The 12,345-nt window shown below is 31.6% G+C and overlaps 1 protein-coding gene across 1 annotated transcript; it reads right to left on the reverse strand.

Moving 5' to 3' along the window:
* Positions 1 to 7,719: 7,719 nt before the first annotated feature.
* LOC124837918 (secreted RxLR effector protein 161-like) lies at positions 7,720 to 8,103 on the reverse strand. The gene has a single exon (XM_047313399.1). It carries the CDS (start codon positions 8,101 to 8,103, stop codon positions 7,720 to 7,722), a length of 384 nt encoding a protein of 127 aa, XP_047169355.1.
* Between the last annotated feature and the right edge of the window lie 4,242 nt (positions 8,104 to 12,345).

Consider the following 12,345-nt stretch of genomic DNA (forward strand, 5'->3'; position numbering starts at 1 on the left):
AAAACACCAATTTGATGCTCTAGAGTCGCCTCTGACTAAGTTTAGAGTTTCTATACGTTTCCACACACCAGAGCTCCTTTTTTTTTTCTTTCATTCCCGACTAAATAATCACTTTCAAACTCGTTGAGCAAGAATACACATTCGTTGGGTGAGTATCAACTTCTGTTTTTCTTTTAACTTATTTGTCTCGCTGAGCGAAACAATATACTCACTAAGCGAGTATCTTTCTTCTTCGTTGAACTAATAAATTGTAGCCGAGCAAAAGTGGTCCTGTTAATAATCTCCCATCCTCTTTAAATCTCCATTTTCTTACACAATAATCTACAAAAGACCACGTAATATTTAACTTAAATTAAACAAAAAAATTTACCTATTCTTACAAGGAAAACACATAATACATGAATAAATACAAATTTAAGGTTAAAACTAAGCATAAATAATAAGTATTTATCATACTTATCAGACTCACTCAGGAAAGTATAAATATTAGACTAGGTTAATTAGTTTGTTCAACTATAGAGCTTGGGCTCACGAGCTATTATACTGCCAAGTTTGGGCTCCGAGCTATTATGGTGCCAAGCTCGGGCTACCAGGCTGTTATGCTGCTGAGCTCGGACTGTTAGGTTGTTATGGAGAATTTAACCCTATGAATGCATATGCAATACTAAAATGCTTATTATGATTGGATTAAGATGCCAAATTATAGAAAAGAAGTGAATAATATAAAATCAGATTTCACAACCCAAATGGCCTAGTTTTAATACACCAATTTTGATTTGATAAGAAATTTTAATTCCTAAGATGCTAATGCATATGAACACAAGTGTAAAATGTTATTTATGAATGAAGAATGCAAGCTAGACAAGTAAACTATGTCCAGAGTTGAAAATCATTTATTAGTACTTAGTGTTGGCAGCAAAACATGAAAGCAATTCGATTCAAAAGTTGAACGCATGTTTGATGCACATGCAATGTTTTGTGGAATTTTTAATTGAATTCGGAATAAAGATCATAAATGATTTATTCTATGCATTTTCAATGAACACATGCAGGACTCTCTGTGTGTGTCTAATGAAAAAATAAAGTGATAAATCACAACAACAAAAAATGAATAATGGACTAAGTGGTGGGAGCAACAAATGTATAAATAAGTAATGAATAAACAAGTAAAGGAAAAATCTTAGGAGATTTAATACTCCCATTTCCTTTCAAACAGAAATACAAAACATCAATACATGAAACACAAAGCCATATAACGCGACACAAACAAATAATACTCAATTCATGTGTGTGCGGTTAATGAAAAAGTAAAGTGATAAATCATAACAAAAAAATTGAATAATGGACTAAGTGGTGGGAGCAACCAATATATAAATAAGTAATGAATAAACAAGTAAAGGAGAAACCTTAGGAGATTTAATACTCTCATTTTCCTTCAAACAGAAATACAGAGCAACAATACATGAGACACAAAACCATATAACACGACACCAACAAATAATACCCAATTCATAATAGAAAGCCTCTTACCTTGACGGTTGGTGCAATAGCAAATGCAACAGCCTCCCTCGACGATAAACATCCTCAACTGATGAAGACACCTCGTTCACACCATGAACTTTATGTCCGAGTATGTAATCTGACTTTTGTCACCCAAATTAAGGCCTTCCCTATCAGATCATAGAATAAATTCATAAGAGAGGAATGGATTGTGAAAAGAAGAAGAAAAAAAACATTAACAATTGCCCTTATTGAACTTCTCTGTCGACATCACAACAGGCCCCAAACACATCATAGTGGGCAACAACAACGTCAGAGACTCCTCACAACAAGTCACTAGTGTCACAGTTGGCTTTACGCTTTAGGAGCTTTTTTGGACTTAGAGACTTTGGGGCTATTTCGCACTCAAAGTGTTTGGTTTTCGGAGAGAAACTAAAATGGAGAAGAGGGATTAAGAAATGTTTAAGTTGTGTTATTGAGTAACTCATTGACAAATTTATCCGTTGAAAATGATCATAAAACTTTACTGACCAATTTTACCGATAAACATTTTGATCCACCATTTGTCATAAAAGTTTACCATTGATATTTTCGTTGATAATTTAAACGAAAATATCCATTGGTAATTATGTCGGTAATAACAAATTTTAGACAAATATAAATTCATCAGTATATTTTCTTCGTAATAATGAATAACATAGGTCACTTTAATATTATATATTTTAATAATTTTTAAATAAAAGGTATTTAGGTCATTTTTCTCAAAGCTTAGGGATGCATAAAGAAATAACCTACAATTTAATAGGATGAATTGGTATTTCCAACTCTTAGCTCTTAACTTTGATAGATCAAAAGTGGGCTAGCTTTTTTTTAATAAAAGTTATGATAAAAATATTAGAAAATTAACTTTTTTTATTTTGTTATTTGAATCATGTAAATAAAAAGTAATATTTATTAACATTTACAAATTAAGTTTTAATTATTATTTATAATAAAGTTATTTATGATGTAAAGGTAATTGTTTTTAACACAAAATAAAATATTATCAAATACCTTTTTTCAACTTGTCTAAGATCAATCCATTTCATAATTTTTTATACATCAAATTAATACATTTATCATTCTTAATTCTATGATGTTTAACTTTTTTATTTCTACTTAATGTGCTTATATTTGAATTTTCAACATTTTCTTCCTTAAGTGTCAGCCCTTCACAGTTATATATCTTCTTCACTTCATTTATCATTCTTTGTTATATTATATTCAACTTTATTATTTATACTCAATGTGTGACTTAGATTTATATTTGAATTTTCAACATTTTTTTACTTAAGTGTGAGCCTCTTCATATTAATATATCTTCTTCAAGTGAAAGCATTTCAAACCATTAGCCGCGTGTTACATGTATCACCATTCATCATAACATGACATGCTTAAAGTAATTAATTTATTGGTCTTCTTCCTTATATGGTGCACAAATTTCTCATTTCTACTCAATATGAGATTTAAACTTACATTTAGATACTCAACAATCTCTTGACCAAGTGAGTCCCTTCACATAAGTGCATCTCCTTGAGCTAACAATGAGTACCTTACTAACAACCCTTTAGATACAAGGACCATATTATCTTCGTTTGAGTCGATTACCGAGACAAATCTTCGACCCTAATTCTAGGGATAAGTCTTTCTATGAGAATTTTATTAGCGAGATTTAACAACACTAAAGAGACGTGAATCCAATCCATATAACATCACTTTTAACCTGAAAACCTTAAAACAATGGGTTTTATTATCTTTATGATATGGTGCTAAATTTTTTCGCTTATACTAATATAACATTTACACTCACACTTAAGTTCTCAACAATATTCACATTAAATTTGTCTAAAAATAAACATATTAATATGTTATCTAATATAAGGACAATTTAAAAAAAAATCTTGACCAATCAATTACCAACTAACAACACAATAAAACAAACCAATATATTTAACTAAAATTTATAATCCACAATATTTCTCTTTTATATATTATCCAATATGCACTTACTAATTTCTATAAAATATTTGTAATTGAATCTCAACAAAATAAGAATACTAAATTCATCTCATTCACTTAAAAATAAATTAATTTCCTTTATCCATAATTTTAAGTATTAGTTTATAACATTTTTATAAAATAAATTAGATTAAACATATAATTAAGTGTTTATTTTTAATATCTCGATTTCCATTAGTTACTTTAATTCCAAATTTTTATTATTAATAAACAATTTATTTTTTAAAAGACAAAAGTTCAATTTATATTAGAAGCTTACACATTATTGTAGATTTTACATAGATTAGAAATAATATTAATTTACAAGTAGTTACAAATCTCAACTTACAATTTTGTAGAGTTGAGATTTAAAGTTTACTTTTTTAATATAGTACCAAAAATTGTTTGTAAGTAAAATTTGTTGTATGTTAGTACTATTTTACCACATCTTATCAAATATCTTCAAATATTTAGTTTTACAATCAAAATCTACTCACTTCAAAACATGAAAAATAGTAATTACATATATCTTTATTACAACATACATTACATAAACTACATTATCTTTTAATAAATATTAAACAAACCCTCCATTTGATTTCCAATCATATCCTTTTTAATCTTATCTATACATTGAAAAAAAAATTACCGTGTTACAGATATAACATCAAATTAAAAATATGTAAACAAAAAAATTAAGAATAAAAAAATATATATTTTCAAATAAAGGAACCCATTATAATGTTTGAATGTAGAGATATCAATTTACTACTTTTTTTACCTATAATAATTAAACTAATAAATAAAAATATAAATATTAAACTATATGTATTTAATAAAATAAAATAATTTTGAATAGTTAAAATCTCTTTTAATAATACAACACTTATACTTCCTTTATTTAGTTGATAGATGGATTGTAATTTGAGGAGGGAGTAAATAAAAAGTGAAGTATTTTAGTTTAATGAAAAGACAGTGAATTTTTCTACATATTCGGTTCAAATATGTCATATGATGTAATTTAATGAAGACCATCATGCGAGAGTGCATATTTATGTTCACATTTATACTTTAAAATTTTAGTGAGATTCTTCTGCTTAAATGATTGATTTAAAGTGAATCTATCACGATTGAAATTGTTGGGTTTGAGAATTAAAGAGACGTAAAAGTGAGTTTTAGCACATAAACGAAACACAATAGTCAAGAACGAAAAAAACAAATTGACTCCTATTCAGGACAGAAGTAGGATACATAATTTAATAGTTAGCACATAAACAGAAATAAACAGAAATATGGAATCACAATAGTCAAGAACCAAAAAAACAAATTGACTCCTATTCAGGACAGAAGTAGGATACATAATTTAATAGTTGATCATCTTAGTAGGATTAAAAAGAAAAAAAATAACATTCCGATGCAGAATGACATTTTCAATGAAGTCCTACTAGCATTCCTTCCACCATGAAGGAGGTAAGTACCATCATACTTTTTATTTGCATTTCTATATATAAAGTATACATTGAGGACAATGGAGAGTTTAAGTGTGGGGTATGGGAAACAATTTACTTTGTTTCCTATTTTGTCTTTTTGTTAAATAAATATTTGTAATAGATGTGAGAGTTTGAATTAGACCCATTATTAAAATATAGACAATTTTATTATATATTTTTAAATAGTTGCTAACTATATCTTAATAGCATTTCTTTAATAAATATATTTTTTATTTAAATTATATAAATAATATAAGATTTCAAAACTCTATAAATACATAAATTTAATCATGGTGAATTTTTTCTATTTTCCAATTCTATATACATCTGAATTTTTCCAATCTAATCCCAATTTGAAATTAATATAACTAACTGATTATATTTAAAGTTAAAGTAATTAATTTGGTCAGCTCTAATTCACCTTTAATTAAGTTCTCTTTTAAATGGTCATAAAATAAAGGAAAAGAAAAAGCTTCAACTTCCCTCAGTGGGCAGTGGCAGGACTAAGATTACTATTAATTTTGATTTTGATATTGTTGGTTATACGTGCAATAATATAGCTTTATCCTTCAAATTTGTAAAAGAGTGTCTTTTTTAAGAAATGGTTTGTTAAGTAATGTGTTCGGGGATGGAAAAAAAATTCCGCATGTAAATATCTGCGAATAAAATCTCTGCAAGATAGTTGATTCTCTGCAAGATAGTTGATCTCTGCGAATATTTATTATATGTGGATTACAGATAATATGTATTTTAATATTCGTTTATAAATGAATCATATGTAGGTATTATATTATCCGTACTTGTAGATATTTACTATCTTTAAAAAGTAAAAATAAAAATATAATTTATATTTTATTAAGTTAAATTTAATTATTTATTTATATTTTATAAAATTAAATTAAATTAAAATTAAAATTTAATTTAATTTATATTATATTTTTTATATTTTTTGTAATTTTAGTTAAATTTTTTTTTAATATTTTATAAAAGTATATTTTTTAAAATTTTTACCAATATCTATGGATATTTATAGGTAATTCGTAGATTTTAAAATATTTACAAATATTATTTTAAATAAATATTCATACAGATAATATGTCGAATGAATTTTTTTTTTCAAAATCAAATGTATCCGTGTTCGACCCGATCGGTCAGCATCTAGATGTGTTTGTTTGTACAACATTTGTCACATCAAAGGAAAGGAAGGAATTGCATAAGAAGACGGAAACCAAACAAACTAGGGTTTGTGTTTATCTCTCACTTCTCCCATTGGTTGTGTCTCGTTTTTCACATCACTTCAACATCTCTGTCATCTTCTCAAACAAGCCACACACAGTGAATGAGTTCATTTTTTCAATGCATGGAAATGGAGCAAATTAAAAATCATTGAAACCCACTTCCATGCCTATCATCTTTTCCTTTCCTTTCATGCTTCCTATTCATGTGCCCACATTTCTTTGCTCTACTCTCACTTTATAACCACTCAATCAAGTGATTTTTTTTAATCCAAAATTTATAAGATTAAGAAAAGTATATTTTTTTAAAAATTTATATAATGTTAATTAAATTAATTTCAATTCTTAATTCACTTAAAAGAAAAAAAATGAATTTTGAATTAATATTTCTAAGTTAATTTCTGGAAGCCGTCTCAATTTTTCTAATTTTTACTTTTTACTTGTGCATTAAACTAATTTGAACTAATTGAAATTTCTATTTGTTGTCAAAAGAGTATAACGAGTAAACTGCAAAGACTTTTAAATTTGCATAACATTTAGTTGGATGTTTCAATTCTTATGTGATTTTGACACTTTGATAGTTCTTCCTAAATGAATTTGATAATTCTCCCTCTCTACTTAACCAGGTTTCTTGCTAGCTTTTTTATTGTTACGTGCAACCTTTTCAAATGTCTACATGAGAAGTTGTGTGTTGGACATAATTATAAAAGTATTAAAGGAATTGATGATAGATTATCTTATGAACCACCGAAAGTTTCTCTTTTGAAAACTTTGGAGAATACTCAAAACCTAATTATATTAATTGTAGTATATATATACACATCTGTTAAGTCACGAGATAAAAAAAGAGAAAGAGTAAGAAAACTTTGCATTTTCTCATTTTGTTAATATTAAAGTATCTTAAAACATTCAATTCCAACTCAAATACTTCAACCCACTTTAACTAGAAAATTCAAAATCAAAGTAAATCATTTTATGAATTTTCCAACTTCTGTTATAATATTCTTAAAAGCACAAAATATAACTACTCAAAACTTGTTGTTTATGCTGGAATGGGCGAGGACCATCTGAAGAGTTCCTGTCGCAGCCGAGCGTCCTGCCTTCTCCTTGCTCTAGTTAATCGATCGGTGTGTGGGGGTGACATGCAGAAGACACTCCGACACTCAAGTAAGAATTTTTCTATGTAGGTCTTTAGTAATTTAATAATGAGTCAAAGTGAGTTTACCTCGAGATTAAACCCTTATATATAAAGTTTAAAGGAATATGACTAATTAATTTACCTTTTAATGATCATTAATGTAAACCTTAATTATCTAACAACAGTCGTTGTGGCATTAATTGCACCTTAACTCTGCTCAACGGTTGTCGGGAGAAAAAGTTTTGGGCGGGAGTCCTTTAGCTAACGGATCTACTATCATAAAATCAGTACCAATATGCTCAATCAACACTCTATGTTTCTACACTTTTTCTTTGACCGACAAATACTTCAAATCCATGTGTTTAGCACCCTTTAAGTACTTGTCATTTTTAGAGAAGAAGATGACTGCAAAATTATCACAATAAATCCTTATGGGCCTAGCAATACTGTCAATAATGCCAAGCCTCGATACAAAGTTCTGCAACCACAAAGCGTGAACCGTGGCCCCAAAGCATGCCACGAATTCAGCCTCCATGGTGGAAGTAGCAAGGACTGATTGTTTTGCACTTTTCCAAGAAATTGCTCCTCTAGCTAATAGATAAACATACCCAAATGTGGATTTTCTTGAATCCACACATCCAGCATAGTCTGAATCCGAGTAGCCAATCACTTCAAGATGATCTGACCTTCTGTAGGTGAGCATGTATTCTTTGGTACCTTGTAAGTACCTAAGAACTTTCTTTGCAGCTTTCTAGTGATCCATTCTAGGATTACTTTGATATCGGCCTAACATTCCAACAACAAAACTGATATCTGGCCGAGTACAAGTTTGAGCATACATCAAACTCCCAACTACTGATGCATAAGAAATGGACTCCATGGCCTTTCGTTCCAAATCATTCTTGGGACATTCCATTTGACTAAACTTGTCCCCTTTTTGAATTGGAATTACTCCAGGTGAGCATTTTTCGATTCTGAATCTCTCAAACACTTTGTTAATATAGCATTTTTGAGACAAACTTAACAATCCTTGTGATCTATCACAAAATATTTCTATTCCTATCACATAAGATGCATCATTCATATCTTTCATTTCAAAGTTGCTAGAGAGAAACTTCTTTAAGTCATGTAACATACTAATATTATTAGCAGCAAGAAGAATGTCATCAACATATAGAACCAAAATAACAAACTTACTCCCACTAATCTTTATATATATATATATATATATATATATATGTATATATATATATACACCGGTCAACAGTGTTCTATACAAAACCATAGGAAGTTATGGTATCATTAAATTTTAGATACCATTGTCAGGAAGCTTGTTTCAATCCATATATTGATTTCTTCAATTTACACACCAAATTATATTTTCCTGTTATTGTGAAACCTTCTAGTTGATCCATATAAACTTCCTCTTCTAAATCACCATTCGGAAAAGCGATCTTTACATCCATTTGGTGAAGCTCTAAATCATAATGAGCCACCAAAGCTAAAACAATTCTCAAAGAGTGCTTCTTAGAAACAGGAGAGAATGTCTCTTTGTAGTCAATGCCATCTGTCGCAACCGGAATCGCGACGGGACGACGATCCAAAAAAGAAACGAATTTGGAAAAGAGATTTTGGAGTCGCCACCATAGTTTATTCTGGAAAACTACGGAAAAACCATAAAAAAAATAGACACGGTCCACGAAAACCAGATTCTGGGTTCGGGAGTCGGTTACGTGTAGGGAAGGTGTTAGCACCCTACAACGCCTGCCCTAAGGCAGTACCTTTAACTAAATGCGCGAATGTGATGTGGTTTTCAAAATGTTTAATTATTCCCTAAAATAAAATTCTAAATAAACAAAATATATTTTTTAGTTTTGTGGGCCCGACAAGGATTGACCTTGCTCCTACGTATTCTCATTCAAAATGAGAAATCAGGGTTACGTAGTTCTTTCTGAAACTGTTTGAGAAATTTGTTTGGAAATGATTTTGTATTTTTGGGAAATGAACCTGACAAGGACTGGCCTTGCTCCTACGTATCTCCATTTTTGGTGAAGAATCAAGGGTAACGTAGTTCTAGCGGAAAGATTCTTTGTTTGTTTGAGAGTGTTGATGTTTTTAGTTTTTTGAAAATTTTATATATTTGTTTTTGACATTTTCGAGAAAAAGAAGGTAATGAGTACTAGGCCGACGCGAACGGTCACACGAGTACTCATACCTTTAGAATGGTATTTAAATATTTTTAGTTATTTTTTAAAAGAGAAATAACGATATTAAGCACTAGGACGATGCGAACGATCACACGAGCACTCATACCGTTATCTACTTATTTAGGAAGACTTAAGAGTATTGAGTGCTAGGCTGATGCGGACGATCGCACGAGCACTCATACCATTATTTAATTTTTTTAGATTGAAGATATTAAGTACTAGGCTGATGCGGACGATCGCACGAGTACTTATATCATTATTTAAATTTTTTAGATTGAAGATATTAAGTACTAGGCTGATGCGAACGATCGCACGAGTACTTATATCATTATTTAATTATTTAAATAAGAGAGAAAGGTTTTTAGCACAAGGACGATGCGAGCGATCACACGTGTGCTTAACCTTTGAAACATACTTTTTGTAATTTTTATTTAAGAAAAAGAAAAGGTTTTTTTTAGCACAAGGACGATGCGAGCGATCACACGTGTGCTTAACCTTTGAAACAGATTTTTGTAATTTTTATTTAAGAAAAAGAAAAGGTTTTTTTTAGCACAAGGACGATGCGAGCGATCACACGTGTGCTTAACCTTTGAAACAGATTTTTGTAATTTTTATTTAAGAAAGAGGAAAGGTTTTTAGCACAAGGACGATGCGAGCGATCACACGTGTTCTTAACCTTCAAAACATATTTTTTTGTTATTAATATTATTTATTATTATTTTTTATTATCGTCTTTTTCGTGTTTAAAATGCAGCAAATAAACCAAAATAAAAAATAAAAGACAAGATCTAGGAGTGGGGTTATCATATAAAGGGGTTACATACAGTAAAAACTAATAACCAAACAAATGCTAATAAAAATAAAGAAACAAAAGCATAAAAATGAAGCAAGAGAAACAGCCCAACAAGAATAGGGGTGTAGAGATTAAAAACCAGAGGTGCGACGTAAAGTTGAGGCTCTTTAGTTTGGGCCAAAACCTTTTTCTCCAACTTTGTATCTGTCAGGGGTATAAGGGTGAAACTGGAGGTGCATCCCGAAATAGTGTGCACAGGCCCAATTCTTCTTTTATTTTTGTTTGCAGAAACAGAATGGGCTGAAGCCCAAAACGGAACAGGGGTGCGAGTGGGCAGTGGGGGTGTGAATGGAATTGTGCATGTGGCAGGAGGAAAAGGACGTGGCCCAATAGCTAGGTCCAAAGACTCTTTATTCAAAATCCCATTAGGGGTCTGTTCATACCTTCTTCATTCTTCCATTTTCCATATGCCCACTACGAACCAAATCTCTCTTCTCCCAGCCAAGAACTCCGATGAAGGGGCGTCACCTCCGCACGCACACTGCCGCCTCCGCCAAATCGGCCGCCGCCAGCCGCAAACTAGGACGCCACCAGTGCGCTGATCGCCGACACAGACTCCACTGGTTGCCACGCCAAGCTTCCTCGAACCAGACCACCGTGAACCGCCTTCGTGGCGTCGCCGGTAACCACGCGCACGCCGGAGCCAGCGTCAGCCCAAACTCCGCTCCGCCAACTCCTTCTCTTCTCCGCCTCTTTGCGTGCGAGAGAGACTCTCGCCCCTCGACGCCACCCTCAGTGAGGCCAACCACCGCAGGCCGTCGCGGCATCATTCTTTCTTCCCATCCTTTTTTTTATCAACTATTGATTGGTTCAGTATTGTCTGATATTTTGTCTACTGGATTGGGAACGATTATTGTGTGTTGTGCGCATATGGGTCTATTCTGCTCTGTGTATTGATTGAGTGCTTGGATTGATTCTCTTTTCTTTGCAGGAAAAAGGTATTTGGGGGATTTTTGTATTAGAAGTCAGGGTTGATGATGATAATGGGATTGGAAGTGATAAGGGGTTCTTTCGGTGTTGACAGAGTATGGGGAAGGGTAGAGAGGAGTTTGAAATTAGGCCATTGTTGGGGAATTTCCAGTAACCGTGAGTGATGAAAATGAAGAAGAAGAAAATCAAAATGATGGGCCGTATGGTAATAAGGATGATGTGATGAATATGGGCTGTGAGTGTGAGTATGGAGGATGGGTGTTTGGCCGTGGACGTGTTGATGATGTTGGAGATGGTGTTTGAGATGAAGGTGATGAAGATTGGGGGAATGGTGTTTTTTTTTTAGCACTGAGGCGTGGTGTCTGGGATGTTATTGGGGTGGCCACCAGTGCGTGAATGATGGTAGTCTTAAAAACGTGGTGGAGGCGGAGATTTTTTTTTTCAGAGGTGAATGGATCCCCCTAGAGGTAATGGAGTTGGGAGTGAAAAAGGCCAAGTTGTTGAGGTGGTTACGGGTGTGTGAGGAACAGAGGGGTGGAAATCCAGGGAGCGTGTGTCCGTGTGTGTGAGGGAGGAACGATTTTTTTCTTTTGAGAAATGGGGTGTACGTGATCTTGCCTCTCTCTTTTTTTATTCTTTTGTTTTCTTTTTTTTTTCTCTTTTTAAAATACTCATATAGAATATCAAATGAAATAATAAAAACGAAATAAAATAATAATAAAAATAGAATTAAAATTATAAAAACATAAAGTAAAATAAGGCAAAATCAAAAGAGACTCACTATTTAGTCAACCCGGACGAAATTGGGTGTTGACAGCTGCCCCTCTTTACTTAGATATTACTCGATAATATGAAAAGTTGATATTTTCGTATTATCAGAGTAAAAGCTAAGTAAAGAAAGAAACATTAATTTCGTCTGGATTTCCAAGAGAGAAAGATGGAAGAATAAAAAACT

The sequence above is a fragment of the Vigna umbellata genome, chromosome 8 (assembly GCF_029865625.1).
Source record: "Vigna umbellata cultivar VRB3 chromosome 8, Vumbellata_1.0, whole genome shotgun sequence".
NCBI classification, from domain to species: Eukaryota; Viridiplantae; Streptophyta; class Magnoliopsida; order Fabales; family Fabaceae; genus Vigna; species Vigna umbellata.